General features: G+C 46.2%; 1 protein-coding gene across 2 annotated transcripts in view; it reads left to right on the plus strand.

Annotated features, from left to right (window-relative positions):
* Window positions 1-25,158, plus strand: part of pvrl2l (PVR cell adhesion molecule related 2 like) — a 322,935-nt gene that overhangs the window by 150,198 nt on the left and 147,579 nt on the right. For both annotated transcript variants that reach the window (XM_030411868.1, XM_030411869.1), the window contains exons 5-6: window positions 4,475-4,592; window positions 5,157-5,305. In XM_030411868.1, coding sequence (XP_030267728.1) covers window positions 4,475-4,592; window positions 5,157-5,305 — 267 coding nt within the window. The remainder of the gene's footprint in view (window positions 1-4,474; window positions 4,593-5,156; window positions 5,306-25,158) is intronic.

The raw sequence follows: 25,158 nt of genomic DNA on the forward strand, positions 1-25,158 counted from the left end.
TGAGGAAGAAGCCAGATGTCTCGGGTCATTAGCTCAGAAAAAAATAAACGATGCGTCTGATTCAAAATGTTATTAAGACTTTTTAAAACTTGTTGAACTTCTTTCGGATGTAGTCTGGTGAGAAATATGACCTGCCGCTCTCGACTGCTCAGTGTCCTTCATACAAACTCGTCTCCTGGCGGTGGGAAAGGAGTCGGTCGCTGATTTTTCACGGGTTTGCACGCTAATTTTAGAGTAATATTAAATGTCAGCCAAGTACGTTTTCTGCAAAACCACTGGAAATGTTTTGGATTTTTCTTCATAATGCAACTTGTCACAACGTTGTGCTTTTGCTCTGGTTAGCTTCATGCAAAAAAGACTCTTGATTAGGGTGAGGAAAGCATCGTCGTTCGGCTAAAAATACCTGTGTTGGTCACTTCGATCGTGGACGTAGGCAACAAAACCACGATGAAAATATTTCCAGATGTCCATAAAAACATCCAGTGGTGTGTTGACAGCCGTGTTGGATGCGATTGCACCGCCTTCCCCTCCACCTCCTGCTGTGACAGGTGGCTAATAAGCACATAATGAGAATGTGAGTTGCCGCGTTTGGTACAACTGTCAACCTCGGACACTGCTAACATGACATCCTGGCAACTGCGCCGGCGTATGTCATCTGCATTACAGTCGGCCCGCCGTCATGACACTAACACGTCTACATTTCATCTCTGCTGCTGAGATTCTTTGGTGATTAGCCACTCGACAGCTGGGCGGCGTGCGCTTCATTAATCGGAGCATCCTTCAAGGTCTTTGTGCTCAACACCATTCCTGTTATTTACTTCAAAGCCGATTATGACAAATGAGTCGAGATTGTGTAATTACAGCCAACACGAGGGAAGACGAAACGGATGCCTGTGGTGACGCCCAGTCTCAAACCGGAGCTCAGACTTGATGCTTTTGTTCTCTTTCCGACTTTCGGTTCTACAGGAAACACGAGAAAGCACATGTTTTCTCCTAATCCATTTGATCCCGTTCTAATGTACATGGGATTAAAATATCAGAACCGGTTCGGGCTGCTGACAGCGTTGTCTCAACCGTGTGACCTACCTCGCTGACATTTCCCACAAAGACGAACCGGATTCATCCCTTCTGGTTTTTTTTTTGTTTTTTTTATGGTAATCTGCAATATTTAGTCTGCACACACACACACACACACACACACACACACACACACACACACACACACACACACAGACAACACGCACAATCCAGCAGCCTGTCGAGCTGTGGAGAGGAATAATGAGGAATACATGTGAGATTTCCTTCAACACGTATATACGACCTCTCACATGCTCGGGGGTCAGCTCGCCCACGCCTGTCAAAGAATCTTTATCTGCTATTAAAAGGCACGCACACACGCACACACACACACACACACACACCACCTCGGTGTGAATGCAAACTGATTCACTCATCTGTATGCGCGTGGGCGTCCATGCTCGTGTTTTTACAGTATCTCTTTTCCCGGTTAACCTCACATACACTCAAGAAAACAAGGCGGAGGAATCTCACCTGTGTGAGCTGTTGGCGGGTAAAAAAACATGTCAATACTTGTGCGGACACTCATTCTTTAACGCTAACAGCAGCTCTGAATGGAGACGAGAGACATGGACGAAAAAAAAACGTCCCTCGCCCTCGTAACCGGTCCCCTCGCGGGGGCCGATGGGAGCACCGGAGCGCCGCACGCTCGCACGCCGTGACGCCTCTTTTTGTGGATGTGTTGGTTTAGTGACGGTGTGAGGGATCATGTCTCTTGTCTGCTGTGTAACTCAGATCAGCTTTTATAGGTCAGCGCTCTCCAGGAGGAACACACACACACACACACACACACACACACACACACACACACACACACACACACCACACTACTCACCCTCCTGTCCCGCTGCTTCTTCCTCTCGCTGCCTCGACACACCGTTGTGTCCTCACACTCCTCCTCTCTATCAGTTCGTCTCTCCGTCTTTAGGTTTCTGACACAGAAGAAGCGGAGCTAAGTGTTTCCCGTAGCTTCGGCCTGGCTTCGCTTTAGACTCACGTGAGCGTGACGCTAAGGGATTCTCTCATCCTCCTCGCGTAAGAGTGCTGAAAAGCTCTTTAACGTTTTCTTTATCTGTGTTTTTTGACATTTTTTGCTACAGAGGAGCTTAAACGCGTCACCGTACACACCGGGGCATCCCCCCTTTTTTTATTTTAAGTTTGTTTTCTTGTGCGACATGTTGACACAGATTGATAAAACATCTCAAAATGGCAGAGATTCATGAAGACAGCCTGATGTCACCTTGTTTTACCGTCAGTTCCTCCGAGCTGATCTTCCAGCGCGGCACATGAAGCAGTCACGTAACAAAAAGATGTTCGTGATGTTTCCTAACCCTTACCTGTGTTGAGAGGCTGAGAACCAGCCGCTAGCTGGTGATCTAGCTCGATAGCTCACCTGTGAGTGGACACAAAGCTGCGGAGTTTAGGACCATGAAGACGGATGCTGTAAAACCAGAATGTCTTAGATTTGAATTTAACATTTACGGCAATAAAATGTCTTTTTTGTAAGTATGAGAGGTCCTTAATATTGAGATTATGACCAGACTCAAAAGGATTTAGTGCTAGTATTCAGCTAGAGTGGCACTCAGTAGAGTGCATACCTCCGCCAACAGAGTCCCCTTTAATTCAAGCCTGATCCAACACTTAACCCGACAGTCCTGTATCACTCAAGTTCAAGTTTTAATCCACCCACAGCTGCTTATCCATCACTGAAGCTCGCCAGATCCTAAACTAGGGGGGCGGATAGTCGTCTGGTAATCGGAAGGGCGCTGGTTTGGAACCCGGCTCCCCCTAGCTGCATGTCGAAGTGTCCTTGAGCAAGATACCAAACACCAAATTGCTCCAGCCTCAGCCATCAGTGAACAACTGTGTGTGTGTATCGGACAAGTGCTGTACGGCGCTTTGAGCGGTCAGTAGACTGGAAGTCCGTTCATTTACTATCACTCAACAGCAAGATCCATGTTTTATTCCCTGAGCAATTAACAAACATGTCGAGCAAGGTGAAAGGAAGTGAGAAACAAATGAGGCAGAGCCGAGGGGTTGTCGAGGATAAAACATTATTATTCTGTTTTTGGTATGAGCTGGAGTCCAGTCGATACCGTCACGCTCCGCAACGGCCAGTACGCAACACACATCGACGGAGAGGAGACGAGAGCAGCAGCTTTTTTTTTTTTATTTGGGCGACCGCTGCAGCTGTAGGAAGAGTTCACTAGTTTGATGAACTGTTGAGATTAAAGATATTCTGCCTTCCACGTCGCAGAAAAAAAATAGAAAAAGTCAGTGTGAATATGAGCAGCATGCCGAGGTTAACGCTAATAACCGAGCGCGTCTTAACGAATGTGAAAGTCGATGAAGAGAATCGGCAGGCAGAGAGAGTTAACGTGTTGCTGCTTTATCATTTCACACTTCTCTGCCGTCCAAATGAGTTGGTTTTAAGATGTGTGAAGAAGTTTTTGGTTTTATGCGATGCGCAACGCCGGACCACACTTATATTTTATGGGATTTTGCATCCAGTATTGGAAAAAAAAAACTGTGGAGAAAACTGATAATAACACACACTGCAGCTTAGATATTCTCACTTTTGAATTTCGGAGTCAATTTTGGATGACTTCGGTAACTCTGGCTCCATGTTTTTACCCACAGCTGCAACAAGGGGATCAGAGGCGGACTGGAAACACTGCAACTCTGATTTCTGCCTCCATATTGCTTCTTTTTTTATTTAAATGACGGCTGAGGCTCATGGGTATTGTGGTATTTACAGTCAGCCGCTATGGAAAACTGCACAGGAAACAAGATTTCACTTGAATCAAAGTTGAAATAATAATGTTATTCTTTTATGGACCCCTTGGACTACGCTGTTCAAAGCTAGCGAGTTAACAAGCTAACCTGTTCAGGCTTCCATTCTTCTGTAAAAGATCCTCACAGTGGATGTCATAATCCCCGTTAACCAGAGATCCTGGGATAGCAGTCGTTTGATTGACAGCTCATTTGAGTCGATATGAGCTTGTATGCCCGCCCTACAGCCTGCAACAGCCAATGAGTGACCCACTCTCTCTTCTTTCTCCTCTCTCCTGAGCTACTCTCAAGTCAAATTCAGGCAAGAAAAATAAATAAATAATTCAGTGAGGTCTAACTCCTATAGATTGATGCCAGAAGCAGTTGCGGGTCTTCTGTCAGCGCCAAGGGGGAAAATTAAACTTATAACCTTTTAAAAAGAGCTCAAAACGACGACTGTACACCAAACGGTTCTGCTGCAGCGCACAAAATGTGGGCGCTGACATGTCAGTGAACCGGATCGTGTGGCTTCTCCGTGAACCGGACAGTGTCAAACATCTCTGTGACTCTCACATTTGGTTTCATTCAGCTTCCTTCATCAGCTCTCTCCCTCTCTCTGTTTCAGACCCTCCCTCTGTGTCCATAGAGGGCTACGACAACAACTGGTACGTCGGCCGCTCGGGCGCCGTGCTCCTCTGCCAGGCCAACGCCAACCCTCCGCCCACCAACGTCACCTGGACCGCGTAAGAATCCCCCTCCGTCCATCTGTGCAGTCGTTCGGTCTCCCTCTGAGATAGTGACAGACAGTCTGCTTGTTGCCGTCATCACGACAGAAGCGTGCACAACAATCCTTCCTTTAATGATCATTTCTGAGCAATTTTCTGATAAGCACAAACGCTCTTAACATCTCGTCCTGACGGACAGATGGCGTGCTGTGCGTGTGGATGCTGAGCGGGGAGACAGAACGGCTGTTCACATGTCTGTGATTCTGCTCACAGAACTGCTGTCTTTGAATTGTGCAGTCACAGACCGTCTCTCTCTCTCTGCTGCTGTATCTCTTTCCATCTTTTCTGTTTCTTCTTTTTTCTCCTGTTCTCCTCACTCTCATTGATTTGTCTTTTTGATTTTCTTCGACTTCATCTCATTTTATCCAACGTCTCAAAACGTATGGTCAATTCACTCCTTTATCTTACATCTTTTTTATTCCCTCCCTCCGTCCTCTCACTTCTTTTTTTTTTTTTTTTCTAATCATCTCAACAAATCTCCTCCTCGCCTTATTCTCTCCGTCCTACCGTCCTCTCCCGCAGGGCCTCTGGCTCTTTGCCCGACTCGGTGGTGGTGGACGGCAACAAGCTGACGGTGAGGAAGGTGGACGACGCCGTCAACACCACTTTCATCTGCGAGGTCAAGAACAAGCACGGAGCCAGCAGGCACCAGATCACCACCATCGTCATCGGTGAGTCCATCGAACCACAGACGACAAACACACACAAAACACCGCACGAACCGCACATTTGCCGTACACGTGTGGGAGCGTGCACGGATACACACGGCGCAGCGAACAGTCGAGGCGCACGTGCATACATATTTGATGAAAACACACAGGTGACACAGCACAGCAGCCCGTCAAACACAACAGGACGATTTCCACTGACACCATGTGATTCCTGCCCACACACACACACACACACATGCACACACACAATGTGAGTCACACTAGTTAGCCGACGCTGCTCCACACTTCATCCCGTGCACTGATGTAGGTGCACGTGTACAGTTCACGACATCTACACGCACATACAGGCCACATCCCTCCTCGAACATGCAGATACACTTTTACACATGCATGCACACAAACATAAATCTCCCTGTCACACACACACACACACACACAAACACACACACGCTGGGATCAGGGCTGATCTGAGAGCTGCAGGGATTCTGTCTCTCTCAATCTTCACATTGGATTTTTTTGTTCTTTCATGCATTCGTCCTCGCCGGCCGGCTTTTAGCGAAGGCGCGGCAGAGGCTTCTGATTGACCCTTTCCGCCACAGCGGGGCCAAATTGCAGGACAAGGGCCGGCTCGCAATGTTTATAACTTAGATCGAAACCACTCTCTGTTGAAGCCGGAGCGAACGCGACCACACCGCGACCGGGAAACTGCAGCTCTGCTGGACGCAAATTAAATGTGAACGGCGGTTCATGAGAGTGAGAGCGGCGCCCTGGTCGCAGCGCTTTGGCCCCGCGGTGGACTCAGCGGTGTTGGGATTGTTGCTGGGTTTTTAAATTCTTCCAAGGGGTTGAAGTTGGTGTGAGCCAGTTTGCCCGGGTTTGTTTTTCTTCTCTCTTACTTCTTTATTTTCAAAAATTTATTTCACCTTTCCATTCTTTGCATCCACTATTTCTGTTACATAACAACTAACACCGAAGCATGAGCGCTCTACGTGCTCTGTCTTTTCATTTCTGTTGAGTTTTTCTCTCCTGTCTGGCGAGGGTCCGGCGCTCGGGTCTGCATGCACTCTTGATCTCTCTGCTGGTTTTTTTGATGTGTTGCTAGCCCGGAGATTCAGCTGCTGTTGCCACGGTGCTCGGTCGGGGGGTTTTTTGTGTGTCTTTTCCTCTGCCCCTCTGACGCTTTCACGCATTGATCCAACACACACATTCACAAACACAAACAGACAAACACCCAGGAACATGTTCACATGCTGAACCGCCTCACTGCACATCAGCAGCCAGGCCTCTAAACCTGTTAGAGTGTCTTTCTTATCACTGTGTGTGTGTTCCCACAGTGTTGCCTGCTTCACTGGTCAAAATGCTTTCTTCCCCTTCTCCTTCTCTCCTTTTCTCAGGGATTAGTTTGAATAATCACCGTGTTGAGCTGGTACAACTAAATAAACATTTTCAACTTCTGCTCTTTTTGCAAAAAAGACAGAGACAGAGGGGGGAAAGCTACATTTAGAAAAATCCGTGGGAAATCAGAGCTGGAGATTTGAATTGTCTCCTCGGAGAACAAAGATGCTTTGTAGCCGGGCGGTGTGTTGGGAGGGATGTGTGGGAGGTTCAGAAGTGGCTAAGCTGCTACTGTTCTAGCTGGAAGCGTAGCTGTGACTGACTCAAAGTATCACGGAGGGGTACTCTAGCCCCTCTCAGCACACACACATGTAGGCTTAACACGCTGAAATCCTTTGCAGACACATGTCAAATCTCTTGAGTTCACACACACACACACACACACACACACACACACTTTGAGTACTTTTGACTTATAACACACACACAAATGTTTCATCTCTGAGTCCCTGAGATCAAGCTCAGACTTTGTGATTCATCCTCCTCTGTGTTCTGTCCTCGGCGTTTCACCGCTCGCTTCTGTTCCACCCGACTAAAATAACTAAATGGGTATAAAGTAACGCAGCGACTTAATCTGACGATTTAACGCGTCCACTTATAGAGCGGGAGCGCCAGAAATGAGAGCGGAGCTGGCACGAGCTAACAAAGATGGCAGTGTGCTTTTTGTTTAGCGTTTTAGCTGACGCGCTCGTCCAAAGTGACTTCCCGTGAGCATGTAGGCACTCTCTGTGTGTGTGTGTGTGTGTGTGTGTGTGCGTGTGTGTCTCAAGGGCACTTTGACACAACTGAACTGGTCAGAGTGACTTTGGCTACTGTTGGAAAAGCTGTGACGTCTCCTGTTCTTCATGCCAGAGATTCTCACTTTGTGTGTCTGTGCTACTCGAGCGATTTCAACTTTGATTTGATTCTACAAAATACGCTTCATTTGTACTTCATTGTGAACTTTTGCATTTCTAACTCAAGTGCGTGTCAAGGTGGACAGCCCGACTCTTCTTCTGTTGGATGAATTAGACCAGCTCTTAAAAAACCCGATGAATGAGTTTGGAATTTATTCATGGAGGTCGACGGTGCCATGAAATGTTTAAATATCATTATTTAGTTTGAGGACAATGTTTTTGTCAGAATAGCAGCAGATTCAACATCAAGCCAACATTCGTATTTGTCAGGCTTCACAAAATGGCAGGCAATAACCCAATAGCACGACACAAAAACGGTTCAGGTGCAAAAACAGGGTTTTAATACAAAGCGAAGGTCAAACCAGGTGATCAGTCAGCGAAGCAAACAAATCCAAACAGGAGCAGGCAAAAGGGAAAGTCCAAAGTCCGAAAAGGCAGGTCAGAACACGAACAGGCACGATCAGAATCAGAATCAGAATCAAACGATAGAACGCTGAGAGCTAGGTGAACACACACTAGACAATCTGGCAAAGAACTGAGGGAAAAGGATCTGTACAACTACTGAGGGGCTGATTAGCTGATGAGGAGCAGGTGAGTATGGGGGTGGGGCAGGCCAGGTGGATCAAACCAACAGGTAATGCAGAGCAGGGGGAGAGAGGCGGGGTCTGAAATGACATGAGAGTTAGTGTGGAAAAACAGGAAACAGACGAAGGAAAAACTAAAGTCTGGCTGAAGTTGTGACAGTATTACCATACAATGCACACCAGCTAAGCCTTGAGCACCAGACGCATGAGTCAGAAGTCTTAAAGCTCTGCAGGTGACGTGTTTTTTGATTAGGCAAGTGTTAACGAGCTCTGTCTTCAAACAGTAATCATTGTTCAACAACCTACTGCTGCCACAATGAGAATCAATTCAATTCAATTCAATTCAATTCAAAGAACTTTATTTTTCCGTTAGGAACTTCATTTGTAAAAAGCGTCAGTGCAGTGCAAATTTTAGACAAGATAAATAAGCAAATAAATACATACAGGTGAAAAAAAAAAAATTAGAAGTACAAAACAAATGTTAAAAAGAGAAGGACACTCATCCACACGCTCACACACACACGAACACACACCCCAACACACAAGCCAGACCGGGTCAGCTGTTCAGTAATCTGATTGATGCTGGGACAAAGCTTGTCATGGCTCTCTTTGTTTTAAAAGTGAGGGATCTGTATCTCAGGCCTGAAGGTAGGAGACTATAGTGGCAATGTAGTGTGTGCGCAGTGTCTGAAGCTATCTAAAAACCTTTTTGTTTAGTCCGTCTATTGTAGATGCTGTGAAGTGATTCCTGTGCCAGTCCAATTATTTTACTGCTCATGTTTATGATTTTGTTAAGCGGGTTGCGATGTATGTTGGACAATGAACCAAACCAGACTGTTGTATTGAAGGTGATGACAGATTCAATAAAACATTTATCAATCTATGAGTGATCAATACAAACAGTAGTAAACAACAGAGTGGCTAGCTAGCTGAGGGTTAGCTCTCTGACGTATCATCCGGTGTTTTCATGGACGTTATTGCAGCTAGAGGGCGTGAAAGGGATATAATGCTGTTATGACAGGCGACCAAATGAAGTGAACCGTTAGCATCAATACAGTGACGCATTTCTCTAAGTTTTAACATTTGGGATCATGTTAGAAAACAGCTGACGTAGGTGTAGTGTTTTTATACATTTTAATGGAAATGTTACTTAAATGTTACCTTATGTAAAGTATTTACCAAGACCATGTTTATGCCTACTGTCATCTTGTTTTAAAGGTCCCATATGATTATAGTTGTTAAGGTTCATATGTTTATTTTGGGTGTCTACTAGAAAGTGTTTGAAAAAAAGCATGTCTTTGTCATACTCTCTTTTGCTCTGCACCTCTTTTCACGCTCTGTTTGAGTTCCCAGCCCCTCTTGAAAATCCCGCTCTGCTCTGATTGGTCAGCTCTCACAGGCCTGAGTAGGCCCCGCCCACCTTGCTTTGGCATCGGCTCTGCCAATACAAAACAGAAGTACTGACAGCTGGTTTGGAGGCACATTTTCGGACTACAGGCGCATTTCTTGTGCGTTTTGATTAATACACCATCTAGACCTGCGTAATAATTTAAATAAAGGTGCCAAATATCAACTTCTACAATAAGGGATCCATAAATAGACGGGGGGAATAAGTATGATCTTCTCTTCTGCACTGGCCCGGATGTAAAGGCAACACACTTGGAAAAAACTCCCAAGACTCCAGATGGTAAGTCTGCCACTGGTAGTGAATCAGACTGCATTGTCTGACTCACCTTGCTAAAAACGATTACACACATGGCCGAATGACTCAGCAGTGTGTGAGTTACTAATTGATGCACTTGCCACCGAACAAATTAATCATACACCGTCTGCCTTCCAGAAAATGGATGCATTTTCAACAAACAGAGTGAATTTAGCAAAACTAAGCTGTTAAACTAAACACTGGCAGACACGTGACATTTAGTGCACGAGCCGTGAAATCGTCTGTGGCGTTTTTCCACGCGGCCCGGCTGCCCGTGCAGAGCCACACAATGAAATCTCGTGATCAGCAGTGCGCGGCTCTAACAGCTCTCCACAGGACAGCACTGCACAGCAAAGTGATGACAGCTCGTTTTTACACAAACAGCAACAAGTGTGTGTGTGTGTGTCTTCTTTTCATGTCACTGTGGCCTTTCTTCCCGCAATATTTAAAAATCATCCGCTGACAGAAACCGCACTGAAAATGTCAAACCTATTCCCCGACAAAGCCGCGCTTACCTTTTGTGCGTTGCTTTCCCTCTGCCTGCCCCTCAATAGTAAACTGCCAGCACTGAGATTTAGAGCTGAACACATCGTCAGTCGGCTGCAGCACCGTGCATGTGTCGAGCCAATTAGTTCGGCCCGAGACACAGCTTTGGTTGAGGAAGGAGACCATTATGGTTCGGCCCCGGCTGACCTCCCCCCTATCAAGCGGGCTGACAATATCAAAGGTCAGCGTGTGATTATCTTCAAAACTGTGCTATTCTCATGATTTTTAGATGAGGTTTTTCGCGGCTGCGGAGGACTGCAGCTTTATTTATCTTCATGGAAAGCGTGAAGATCCTGCGTTTGTTCTCCTGGAGGGAAAAAAAAAGAAAAAACCATTGTGAGTGAACCACATGCTGCTATCTGCAGTGATGGAAGCCTGGTTCCGGTCTCACAGCGTGAGATCTCAACTGTCAGGCGCAGAAAGGATCCGGCTCTCAATAATGTAACAGTTAATACCCCGGCACTTTGTGTACACGGGCCTAACACACCCTGCTAATTTCCCTGCTGAGAACTGTTAACGGCTCCTCTCTGTTCTGTTAAATGGGAGATGAAAGCGCCGCGCTGTCTGGCTTTTCTCCCGCCGTCGAAGCTGCCGTCACGTGTCACGATTTTCTCCTCAGCCTCCGCCGGGGCCACGACTTAGAGGAGGGGAGAGACGTGGGGTTGCATGAGGAGAAAGTGGAGATGGGGGGGGAGGGAGGAGGAGTAGGATGATACCTTAAAGGAAACTAATAGACACGCACTTCGCAGTCCATTCCTCTGTCGTGTATCCTGAGCTCCGGAGAGATTTTGTTCTTAAGTGTTTTGCTGACAAGAGTGAAACGTGTACAGCATCCCCCCTTCACCACCACACACCACAACGCCACCCCGAACACCCCCATCCGCTCGCATGCACACGATGCCAGCTATGCATGGCTTGCTTGGTTGCCACGGCGCCAGCTGGATCTGCCCAGCACACCGTGTACAGAGGGAGGGAGAGAGAGGGAGAGGATGTTGGCAGAAAAAGATGATTGGAGTGGAGGACGGGAGGGGACATGAGGTCGGGGTGGGCAGCAGAGAGAGAGAGAGAGAGATTGCAGAAGGACTGAAAACCAAGATAAAGGCGAGTGTCGGGGGCGGAGAGAGGGTGAGGGGGGAAAAAAAAGGCAGAAAGCGGCGGAGAGGCTCAAACGGAGGCAGCAGCAGGAGGAAAGTCCTCTAAAAAAAGTCCCATAACTTCTGGTCCAGTTTAAAAGAGCAGCTTGGCAGGAGGCTGTGACCCCCTCTGTCCTCTACCCCTCTGCACATCACTCCATCACCCCCCCCTCACACACACACACACACACACACGTATACATCCAGTCCTTTCATGGGGAGTCCAGCTGGCACGGGGCTGGGGGCTGTTGTTGCCGTTCAAATGCAAACACACTCAGACACACACTCGTGCACACAGCCACATCTGAGGGGACCAGTGGAGAAGCATTTCCTGGATCGCCTGCAGCGACCGAGATAGCTGTCCACTGGAAAGACAAACTCACTTTGCACACACACACACACACACATGTGCACACGGCGTTTCACACATGCACACACAGGCAAATTGGACCATGCAGCTCGGTGCATGAAATAATCAGATGATCTCGCCGTGGGGAGAAAGAACTCTGGCACTGAGTCTCTGGGACACAAACCCTGAGCTAACCTCTGCTCAGGCTGAATGAAACACACTCACTGTGGGCAGATAACACGCAGGCCAGGCTGAGTGACAGTGGAACAGTTCTGTCAGTATAATATATATATTGTACATATTAGTACAGTGTCACTCAAAACATAACCCAGCTGTTTTGAGAACGGAATACGGGGAATGGGAGGATGCTGTTTTCTGATTGGCTGGCACATGCACCTTAAAGGTCCCGTCTTAAGAAAGAGATACTTTCAGTCCTTTTTTTTATTATGAAGCAGGTCATATATTTATAGAGCTGCATTGATACTGTGAAAGTATAAAAACGCTCAATCCAGCGGGAGAGGAACACAGCCTGTATTCGGACGGCGTGCCTTCAGTCGAGGCGTCAGAACTCACGTGAGGTTGTGACATCACAACTGTACCGTCGCTTCCCTCAGCTATGATCTCAGCACAGCCACGGTTGCAGATGCCCCGCTCAGGCCTGTGAGAGCCGACCAATCAGTGCAGACTGAGCACTCAAACTAGCGCCTGAGATGGAGGGTGAATAGAGGTGCTGCAGCAATGGACAGGGTGAGAAAAACAAAGTGTTTAGTTTCCCTGCAGCGTTACTGTCGGTGCCGCTGTCACAAAGAAATCGTTAGCATTAATGGCTAGCGCTAGCAGCCTGGCTACCGTCCAAAGCACAAGACAACCATGAAAATCCCAAATTGACCCTGAAACCTGATCTCGGTGCTGTGAAAGGGCAAATAAAACACTTGGTTTTATTGAAACATAGGCAGATTTAGTTACTTATTGATCTACCGCTCAACTTCCTGGTGGTAAGAGGAAACACATAGCAGCGCTCTCTCTCAGCGAGTGAATGCACGTTTGTCATCACTCTCCATTTTCACCTTTTTTGCCTCCTCCATCAGCAGGGTTTCTTTCTCTTTTGCAGTGTAGAGTTCTCACAATTCTTTCTTCCATACACGGAGACGACAAACTAGAAAACAATTCCCTTTTTCCTGCGTTTTGACAGTAGCGCTGTAAGTTTGACCGTCATTTCTTCAAGGGAAGGAAATCCAGCCTGGTGTCGAAGCAGATCATATAATGACTGAGCGGTATAGGGAAATCAATGTATTTGCAGATGATGTCATTTCTCTACATCAGTATCTGCCACAGAATGAGAAGTTAAAGTCGTCTACTTCCAGTTCAAAATGTTTAAAAATGTTCCAGTCGACACCAAAAAAATGAAAGTATGAACTCGAAAATGAGCTTACGTGCCCTCAAACTGCCACCTTTTTTTAAAATCAGCGCACACAGTGCTGCATATTAAATCACTGATTACCATAACAACAATGTCTCGCGCTTCATGCCTTCACAAGTTGATAATGCTCGAATTGAATAGGAAAAAGAAAAGAAAAAAAGTGTGTTCAAGAAGTTTGGTGAGAAGAAGCTTCTCTTCCTCGGGGCATCAGAACCAGAACGCTCTGCCGCGTCCTCCGTAAGCATCGCGCCTTCCCTAAACACACATCAGCGCCGCGTTGGACCGAAGTGGGTCAGTTTTAACTCCTAAGCCCGTTTTGTTACAGCCCACACCACAACCTTTGAATCCTGAATACATCCCACCTTGTTTTTGGAACGGGCAGGGTAGCAAAAAAATAATTGTCGAGGCAGAAAAACATCACGAAAGCGAGGTCGTGGTGTTTCCTCCTGCCTGCCGTGCTCTTCCTCTTTTTCATCCTTTTGTGATTTTCTTCTTCTTTGTATACATCGGGACACTTGGTGGTGTGTCGTTACACTTTGTGCTACGTGACCCAAACTATCCAAAGTAATTACAGTGAAGAGGTGACTTTTGATTTGCTGCAGGAACAAAAAAGAAAGGACAGCGAGAGTGGATTTCATATAGGTGATGAAATCCACTCTCGCTGTCCTCTCTTTTTTCTATTCCAAAACATTAAAGCTCTCAAAAACGTGTAAAGTTCAGACATAAAGCCGTCAACCCTCCGTGTCTCTGCAGCTCTTCAGGGCTTCCTGTATTTGTGTGTATATATTTACATATAGTGTCATGTGTTGCTAAAGAAAATAGCCTCTTGTTCATCTCATCTAATCGTCACGTTGCGACGGAGCAGATTTAGTTTCCTCTAGTTTTGATACTGTAGCGTCCCGATTGAGCGAAAACGCGGGTGAAAAAGGAAAAAAGGGAAAAAGAACAACGTGCTTCCTGCTCGTAGGACGTGGGAGGTGTGAAAGTTAAGTTTGGTTCTGGTTTATTCTTTGCTCGGTTTTAGAAAGCGGGTGGGGGTTTTGAAACCTTCGAGCTGCCAGAAAAATCCAACACGGCAGATGTCAAGCTAAAATATCTGTTTATTAACACAAATTGTGAAATCCGCTGAGATGGCGCGCCGCAGTGTTGTTCCCTAATTGAATACTAACAAATATTTTGGTGAGAAAAAAAAGTTCTGTTTGCTTAAATTATTTATTTTTTTTAGCCCAGCGAGGGATTTCCTCACAGGATCAATTAGTGGTGTGATATTTGTTTATTCACATAATTTGGCAAAAAAAATGCGAAAAATCCTCGATGCTTCTCTCTTTCTGTTAGCATAATATTATCATTACCTGTGTGTCGGACTCACCTGTCTGCTCAAACGCTCACAGCTGTGGGAAAAAAAAAAAAGATAACAGAATCAGAAGCTGCTCGGAAGTGACACTTCACCTGTGGCTTCACACGTGCGGTTAAAATTGGATTTTTCAGCGAGACTTCACGCGAGGCGAGACGCCGGAGTGAAATTTTTTTGAAAAAAAAACGTCTGGAGATGTGACGGATTCTTGCAAAGAAGTGAATTAAATGCACCAGCGTGCAGCCGGAGCGGGAGGGGAGAGGAGCAGCTGTTTTTATGACAATGCTATCACTCGTTATATCATTTTATCAACACAATACAAGTTGCGGTGCTTCTGATTTTTTTTACTGATAGGAGAGACCGAGGGGCGGACGGTGGAAAGATTTGAGGACAATATTATCGACTGTGACTGTTATCTCTCTCCGCTCGTACCCTGTGAGATAAAAAAAAAAGATATTTTAACAGAGAAATTGGAGATGAATGAAAAATACATTAGAGTCATTTTGTGGCTGTTATTTGACAAAAAGACTGAGTTGAGATATGGAATATAAAAAAACTTTTAAAGCAACAGTTTGTAACTTCTTTACCTCAAATGAACAGCTTCAAAATCCCGCTGATGGTACAGTGTGTTGTTAAAGGCTGAATGATACACAGGTTTACTCCAAGATACAAGTTTTCAACACAAAACATTGTTATGATATAACAGGTTTTCTTCGTAGTAATCACCTACATCACCTACACTACCAGCCAAACATTTGGACACGCCTTCTCATTTAATGGTTTTTGTTAATTTTCATGACTATTTACATTGCAGATTCTCACTGAAGGCATCAAAACTATGAATGAACACATCTGGAACTATGTAGTAAACAAAAAAAGTGCAAAATAGGTCATCCTAGATTCCCCAAAGTAGCCACCCTTTGCTTTGGCGCTGCAAACCGTTGGCCTTCTCTCAATGAGCTCCATGATGTAGTCACCTGAAATGGTTTTCACCTCACAGGTGAGCCTTGTCAGGGTTCATTTGTGGAATTTCTTGCCTTCTTAACAGGGTTGGGACCATCAGTTGTGTTGTGCAGAAGTCAGGTTGGTACACAGCTGATAGCCCTGTTTGACAACTGTTAGAATTCATATTTTGGCATCAACCAATCAGCTAAGTAAAGAGAATCGACTGTCCATCATTACTTTAAGAACTGAAGGTCAGTCAGTCCGGAAAATTGCAAAAACTTTGAAGTGCAGTCGCAAAAACTATCAAGCGCTACGACAAAAGTGATTCACACGAGGACCACCCGAGGAGAGGAAAAACGAGGGTTACCTCTGCTGCTGAGGATAAGTTCATCATCAAGTCACCAGCCTCAGAAATCACAAGTTAACAGCATCTCAGATCAGAGCCCAGATGAATGCCACGCAGAGTTCTCGTAGCAGACACATCTCTACATCGACTGTTCAGAGGAGACTGTGTGAATCAGGGCCCGTATTCACAAAGACTTTTATCTTAACGTTAGGAGTACTCCTAAATTGGACTAAAAGTTTTTATGTAGGAGTTGTTTCTTAAAAGTAATTCACAAAGCCGCTGAGACCTACTTTTAGTTATGAAAACAGTGAACTCCTAAACTAGAAGTAACTCTCTGTTGCTATGGATGACGTCATTTTATAAGGATGCACTCAGAAGCGGTGACAACGGTGATTGGCTGTTGAGTGACAGGGCAGCCCATTGAAAAGTCATTCAGGCTACGCAATGCATGAAGTGAAAATAAGGAAGTTGCCTGTAAGCCCATGACAAAGCCTATGGAAAGATATTGGATAAAGAAATGTGTTTATGATGAGAATTAAGTGCCCCCCTTAACTCTTATTTTCAAAAATTAGGAGTCCTAAAGTTACGACTGACACACCCATTATTTTTAGGAGTTGCTCCTAAATTCGCCTGTTAGGAGCTACTTTTAGCCTTAAGATTCTTTGTGAATATGGGCCCAGGCCTTTATGGTCAAATAGCTGCTAAAAAACCACTACTAAGGAAAAGCGACAGTGGTGTTGGACTCAGAAACTGTTGGAAGGCGCCAAAGCGTACAAAACGACACACGCGACAGAGTGTGAGAGCCACCTGGTCTCAGTATTTAACACGTTATATAACTAAAGTCACATTGTCGTTGCTGATTTGTGCGTTGCAGTCAAAATGTGACGAATTTTGACGGCACTTGGCGCCCAAAACATGGCGCACTCGGTACCGCTCCTTCTGATATCAGAGTCTAGTGTCACAGCGCTGTGACATCACCCGGTTTGCAGGTTAAAGTGAAACTCTCGCCAAAAAGCAACCGAGGCTTTATTTGGGATTGAATATAAGTCAAACCTTCGTGTGAAAGCATAATTACGACGAAAGAGGCACTTTTAAGATTTACCGTAGTTTCGGTTTTGGGCACGTTAATTTCGAACGGGAGTGCATGGGGCAAGACTACTCACGTTAGCTGCTGCACCTCCTGCGCGTCGCCGTCATGCCAGACAAAAAGTGTTGATCCCCGAGTGCGACCTGACAGGCAGGAGAGTAATGGTGAACCGCTCCTCAAGCGTGCCTGTCAGGTCGCACTCGGGGATCGACACTTTTTGCCTGCCAGGACGGCAACCAGCAGGAGGTGCAGCAGCTAACATGAGTAGTTCAAAAACCTTCTTTTTCATAAACTCTGTGTACACAAACAATGTTTTCAATGCTCGTGTTCATGAGTAGAGACCCTGGTGATGCTACGAGCAAAGTTTCATGTTGTGTCGAGCCTTCTTACTGTTGTAAAAATAGCGATTTTGATGCTAGCATGTCTTGCTCCATGCCCCAAAACCGAAACTACGGTAAATCTTAAAAGTGCCTCTTTCGTCGTAATTATGCTTTCACACGAAGGTTTGACTCATATTCAATCCCAAATAAAGCCTCGGTTGCTTTTTGGCGAGAGTTTCGCTTTAACGCAAGAGAAATCACCACAGCTGATAAAATGGTGTCTTGGAGATGTTCACTGTTGATGATGTGTGAGGGACTTTAAAGGGGGAGATTTCAACTACCCTTGTAAATCAAGGGGTTAATGGGGCCACTTGAAAATCAGAGGTTGCGCTAAAATGTGGTAACAGGACTGAGATTGTGTCATTCAGACAGCGCTGTTGAGAAACAGTGATTTCATCCAGATGAGCTTCGTTTCAGTGATTTCCCAATCAACTTCATCCCCCTCAGCTGAGAGCCAGGATGTTGGGAGGGGCCTCGATCTGTGTTTAAAACTATTTCTGTCTGACAATCAGAAACAAAGCTTAAGAGATCTGATAGAAACTTCCAGAAGTCACGGAAAGCAGCTCTGCCGCGGCCCCTCGGTGTGACTGTCGGGGCCGCGGCCACGCAGGGGTAACGTCTGTCAGCGAGATAAGAGCCGAGGAGAGAGCCTCCGGGCCACGGCTTATCACACACACAGACCTGGAGGGAATACACAAACACACCCGCACACACAGACGCACACAGTCTGGGTGCGTGAAGCCTTCCTTGTAGAGAGATTTGAGTCGGGGGCAGGTTTGTATCTCACCTCGGTATCACCGGGGGCCCGGCGGCGGTAACTTCAGCCTATTTCTCTATCTGTCTCGCAGCAGGACCACCGTCCAGTCAACAGATTACCGACACCGGTGCAGGAAAAGAAAGGAAGGAAGACAGAAAACCGTATGGAGCAATTTCACCGTCGGGGTTCATCGTTAGAGCTCCATCAGCGTGTCAGAAGGAGAATCACCCCGGGGCAGTCAGGAGGAAACACTGTGGTGTTTGTTTTAATCCAGGGATGATGGAAAATGATCATCTCGTCTCCGGTCGTGTGATATTTGACGGGACTCACTTGCTTTCCGTAGAGTGAAGCCGTGTTTGGACATTATGGGTAATATATCAAGTGCGTTTTGTTGAGTCAGCGACTTTGTCAGGCAGCTTGTCAGACTACTTTTTATTCCTCCGCACCGACAGAAGCAGCAGCTGGAGGCATTACATTTGTGGGTTAGTCCGTCCACTTTTCTCAGGAACAGAGAAAGAGATCTCTTTAAATTTGGCACAGGCATCCACTTGGACTGAAGGATGAACTGATTGGATTTTAGTGGTCGAAGGTCAACGTCGCTGTGGGCCTCTTTAGACCCTGATTATGACATTACTAGTAAGTGCATTTCACCTGTTGGCCCGTTGAGGCAGATCATGCTTTTGTCTGCTGGCATCACGACTTCTGCAGCTCATTGTTCAACGGATTTGCCATAAAAATCAATCGACTGCCTCCAACTTGTGTAAAACGCCGCTGCTCAGGTTCTTCCAAGAGCGAGAACATTTCACTGCCTGTTTATTTGAATCATCTTCTTATATTTATGACCTTTAAACTCCTGCTCGTACTCTTAGGATGGACTTACAGAGCTTTATAACTACGGTTGAGGAATAATTATAGAGTATTAGAAATGGTGAATAACAGAGCCAACGCACCAACAGAAGCTCCTCTCTCCCACAGAAAGCACCGCTCCTTAAACACCTCGTCAGTAGTCCCGTCTTTAACTCTGTGACTTCTTGACATCAGGATGTCACACATTTGCATACTTTGTGCCTAGCAGCTAGTTTGGGACGTCAGAATTGATTAAGCGGGGCTGCTCTGTTGTTGTTGTTGTTGTTGTTGTTGTTGTTGTTGTTGTTAGCGGTGTTGGGTCAGGCGTGCGTGAGCTGATCAATCAGAGCAGAGAATAAAGGGAGCCGGAGCCTTAAAGAGACAGGCGCTAAAACAGAGCGTTTCGGACAGAGAGGGACAGAATGAGACAACTGATGTGTTTTTTGAGCATGAGGGCGTGTCAAACTATTCTAGTAGTGATCCAAAATACAGTTAGCATGTAAATGAGCAAAATATGACTCCTATAATAGTAATACAGAGGGAAGCTAAGTTCGATCTCTCTGCTTCCGTGGGAATTGTAGGAAATCACAAACTGAAACAGAGAAACACAAGAGAGGAAACTGTGAGAGTGTTGGTAAATTACACTGTGTGCTCCGTCCTGTACAGTCATCTGAAAGTCTGAATCGTTTAACACGGGGACTAATTGCCCCCCCGGCTGCGTGGCACAGAGCGCCGCGGCTCAGCAGCGTGGTGTTGTCTTAACGAAAAGCGGTGGGAGTGGACCGTCGCACATGCTAGCAATTAGAATGTAAGTGATGTTTATTCTCATGGCGGGGCGGTGTGCTGTTGAGATGCAAAACCCTTTTGTGTATCGAATCAGAATAAACACTACTTAACCGCTCCAACAAGTAGGAGAAGGCAGCTACACCCTCGCAACAGCTGGAAGTCGTCGCCGTGAACGGTTTTATTACATCAGAGCGGCGCAGTTATCTGAAAATAATGCACATCCCCCAAACCCAATTTAAAATGTATAATTTTCTGTTGTCGGCGTGTAATCACAAATTATCATCAGCGCGCTTTAAAAAAGACTGATTATACATCCGAAAGCCACCGATCAGTGAGTAAACGGAGCAGCAGCAGCACACCGCTCAAGTACCCTGCCCTCCGCGATGCACCGCGAGAGGAGGAAAAAGTGTGTCAGGGGCAGCAGGGCGGCCTGGAGGAGAGGAGGGCTCATTATTCAAAGGTCAACAGTTCAGCCTGTGTGAATGTACCAGCAGTCATGTAGCTGGTCTGCAGCGCTGCACCTCCTCTCCATCTGCAGTCAGTCCTGAAAAACTCAAATGTCAAATGTGAATCTCACAGGTTCTTTCATGCGGACTCACCGCTGACTCTGCAGAGCTGTGCAGCGTTGTGTTCAGCAGGAACATCTCAAGGTACTCCTGATATGTACCGCTACTGCAGCACGTCTCATTATTATTAATATTGTTATTACCTTTTCTTATTCAGGTGGAGCTTCTCTTTTCAGGAATGACTTAATTCACACTTACAGCCACACAGTTTTAAACATGTTTGGACAGGAGCTTGTGCGCAGAACATGTTTGGATCCTTCCACAGGTAAACAGGTGATAGCATCGATGATGACTGGATACGGCTTCGTTCACAAGCAAGGGCGGGTGGTAAACATAGTTAAAAATATATTCCAGGGAAAATATTTAAAGTTCCCAAATTTCAGCTTGACTATAATTAAAGAAACCCAAGTTGAAGTTGAGTGAAGAAGGTGGCTTTTTAGGTAAATATCCCGTTGTGCCTCTGTCTGTGTGTGTGTGTCTGCACAAATGACATCTAATTAGGATTAGGCCTATAATTAGCTTAAAACACGGAACACTTCCACAGAGCATAATGGCAGAGAATTGTAAAAAGTGGCTGTGTGGTACAGGACCAAATTAGCAGAATTAACAGAGGGGATTAGGCCTTTGATTAACTGAAAATGAACAAAAATAGGGTTCAAGGGGTGAAAGCAGAGGAACGGAGATGGTGCCGGCTCCTCAGAAAAAGAAAAAAATCTTGGATATTTCCACCAAGTCTCATTGCTAGATTATTTTCTGGGAAGCGAGCCAAAAGTTGGTGTTGCATCCTCAGCCGGCGGCCGTCCCTTTATTTATTTTTTTTTGTCCTTCAAGAGAGTACCAGAGACAAAGAATGAAGCTGAAATGCGATGAGACCACAAGAACCGAGGGCTCGTTTTCGCCAGCAGACACAGAAACAACACCTCTCCTCTTGAGGAGGTTACACACTTTAGTCATCAAGGACCGTGTTTCATTCTTAACGAGGAGGCAGGAGAAACCCGCCACCAGCTGCACTGTGAAATAGTAAAATAGACCAGATGGAGGAAAATCGGAAACATGGGTCCATTGGAGACGCATAAATATTGCGTCATTTATGTCACACACGGTCTGTCTGATGTCAGCTGACAGTCCTGAAGAACAAAAGCCGTTTTTTTCTACTCAGTTTCTCTTTTGGTTGAATTGATGTTGGTGAACTAATGACTAGTTTTGAAACACACAGAGAAATATTGATAAGGGCTTGGAGTATTTCAATGTGAACACTGCATTGACCATTTATTTGCCTTTCCTTGGTGATCACATGTGTAAACAGCAGCTTCATCAATAATTTTTCTTCCAAAAAAAATACCTTGTCTTCGTATCTCACCACAATGATCTCATTCAATGACCCACCGATGGTTCAACAACTCTGAATTCCAGTTCAAAAACGTACCAAACTGGCCTGTGGTGTGTTCGACTTCCCATCAGCTGAACCCGGCCTCTGCTTTGAAATTTATCTATCTTGTCGAAACAAACTGCATTATTGATATACAGCCAGCAGAGTTGGAATCGGAGCAGGGGGGTTGAGTGTTGCGTGGTATATAGTCTAAATATTTGAAGGAGAGTTACTTGTTTCTCTACGTTCCCTGCCTGAATATTTCACGTTCGGGGCTCGTGTGGATTGATGCAGTCAAGATTTCAAGACTTTGTGTTTTTACTGCTGCAGCGAGGAGAGAGGGGCCGAGGGGGCCGAGCTCGCTGACGGAGCCGAGCTCGAGTCCGAAGCGCTGCTGGTTTCAATCAGGGAGAGGCGGCGCGCGGCGTGGGCGACCCTCCGACGTACAAATGAGCACACGCGAACACATGCGCTCGGCGTGTACTGTATCCACCTCCTCTGGGTGTCTTTCCTCGTTCTGCGCTTCTCTGTGTTTTTTACTGTAGTTGCGGTTTTTCCCCTTCAGCTGTCTGGCTCCAGGCGGGATTACATACGATAGTTCACTACACACATACAGGAAGGCTGCCGCGTGCACATGACATACATCAAGTATATCTGCGCTCTGTGCGTACATCTGTGGCTACAGTATGTGGTTGGAATGCACAAAGTGGGATCCATTTTACATGCACCAGCGCACTCTGAACATGTGTCTCACACTGGCCTCTGCACGCTTATTTATTCCTGATACTCACTTCCGTCATTGGACCCTTGCGCGGGGCCCCTAATCTCCACCGGACTCACATGGTCAGATGTTAGTTGTGCTACCTGCAGCTGAAGCACGGCGAGGGAGCGGCACCGTGATTACTTCTGAGCTCCTGCGGCTGCTCTGCCGCTTTTTTTTTTTTTTTTCGATACAAAAAAAAGAAAAAAAGAAAAAGTAGTTTATTCCCCACACACAGGTACAGATACACAGTCACACAAACGCACACTCACAAACACACACACACACACACGTACTTACATAAGCAGATGCGGTGCGTGCGTGCAGACGCGAACACACTCTCCTCACTCTATAGAGACAAACGCGCGCACGCACGCACACACGAGCGGGCACAAAACATCCGATTTGTGTCGAGGGCTTAGTCACATTTCTCATTTCTCTCAGTGCCGCGACTGCGAGCTATTCCCTTCCGGCCTGACACATCCAGAAAACCTCAATAAACCGCCCATCTCGCTCTGATGTTTGTGTGGCGGTGTGTTTATTTGTGCGCATGTGTGTGCAGCGATGGCCCAGACAGAGCCGTCTCTAATCCTGCAGACCAGCGCGCTGTCTTTCAATTAGCCGGCAGGGCTTGTTCGTGGCCGGCTGGGGTCACACTGCAATCACAATCTGCAGCTAATCCACTGCGGACTGATCAATGCGGAGTGAGGGAGAAGGGGAGGGGAGGTGGAAGGTCAGGAGGGGGGAGAGGGAGGAGGGATGTAAGGTGACATGTTTGACGGAGACCGAGGTTACGTGCTTTTTAGACCTTTTAGGCGGGAAGGAGAAGGAGGCAGGGAGCTGGGGAGGAAGGCAGGATCGACTGGAGAGAGGCGAGAAAATCAGGAAGCCGTTTCCACCAAATTAGCCGCGGTTCTTCCGTCGAGGATTCGTGCACCTTGTTGCTACTGCCAGTTTTAAAACGTGACCGTTGTAATCAAGGATGTGTCATCACTGGAGGGATGGCAAGATGGTGGATCGTATTGACTTCCTGCAAGCTTTTGTTCCGCTGTAACAGATGTGTTTTTATTCAGCAAACAAGCAATGTTTCCCTCGACTTCTGCTTTGTTGCCTCTTCTGTCCTCTCCTTCCGACCTGGAATCACAGCTGGGAACCTTTTCAGGCGCAAATACATTTATTTTGTGGGTGAAATGATGGTAGCAGTTTAAAATTAAGTGCACAAACTGGAACAGAACCTGTTCCACGTTGGTGAAACGGGCTATAAATCTCTGCCTACATCTCCAGTCGGTTCAGTGATTCTACGCACACTGTAGGTCTGGTGTTGTGTCTGTTGACAGCAAGAGATGGAGAAACTGTCGTCCAACCAACTGCCAGTTGTCCAGATTAAGAATGTCGACTTCACCTTCCTTCACACTTTCCCTGCAGAGAAAAATCGATGGAAAAGAATGGCGGAAATATGTGTGGAGGCGACTGATGAAGCTGCACAGGTTACTGTAGGTCAACTGTGGGAATAATGATAATAACAGCTCTTCAACACTTAAATGTCTTCAGGGTCAGTGGTAAATGTACACTGTCCCTAGCCATGAATGGATGGATGGATGGACACAAAACTGAATAAATGAAGTGTATCACACAAAGCTGCAGCTGCCCCCCCTAGTGGCTCAATTGTTGAAAAACGCGTGCCAAAACGTGTGCTAAAGTGCCCTCTTGGGAGCCAAAAAAGCGTGTCAAAGTGCCCTCTTTGTTGGCAAAAACACTAAACTACCCCCTTGGCTGGTTAAAACATGATAAACTGCCCTCTTGGGAGCCAAAACTCGCGCTGAAGTACCCTCTTGGAAGCTAAAACACACGCTAAAGTGCCCTTCTCGGAGCCAAAACTCAAACTAAAGTGCCCTCTTGGGAGCCAAAACACGCGCTAAAATGCCCTCTTGGGAGCCAAAACATGCGCTAAAATGCCCTCTTGGGAGCCAAAACACGCGCTAAAATGCCCTCTTGGGAGCCAAAACTCATGCTAAAGTGCCCTCTTGGGAGCCAAAATGCGCGCTAAAGTGCCCTTCTTTTCGCCCCTGCCCTTCAAAAACTCTGTGCACGCCACTGCCAGCATCAGTTTGTCCCCTTTCAGCCTCCCGCCACAGAATTGTACAATTAGTCCAACTAAGCACAATTAGTTGACGGGAGGCTAAAAGCTACTGTAAGCATTAAGCTGTGGCTGTAAAAGCTAAAATATTGATAAAGTGAAACGTCGGTCTTAATTGCTCTCTCTTAAATTGTCTTTAGTCGGAGGATGAAGGCTCCAGACAGGACCCTCACTCAGCCATGTTTTTTAATTGAGGTCTCATTACGACATCGGGCCTCTCTCACTCAGACATAATTATGTTGCTCGGAGTTCAGTCTTTCTTCTATAACAGGAAGACAAACGTTTAAGGTGATTGTTTGTTTGCAGTAATTACGACTGGTTCCTTTTGCCTCGTAGCACATCACCACTTTCTCATTACAAACGCTTCTGCCTTAAAAACTAGCGCCTCCGTTCTGCTTTGTGCCACACGGAAACTTCTCGTTCTTGTTGGATCGGCGATGTTTCATCCTCCTTATGTTTAACAAAGCTAGTCGTGACACTAGCTGTCTGGAGTAA

Source organism: Sparus aurata, chromosome 3 (genome assembly GCF_900880675.1).
Source record: "Sparus aurata chromosome 3, fSpaAur1.1, whole genome shotgun sequence".
Taxonomy (NCBI): Eukaryota; Metazoa; Chordata; class Actinopteri; order Spariformes; family Sparidae; genus Sparus; species Sparus aurata.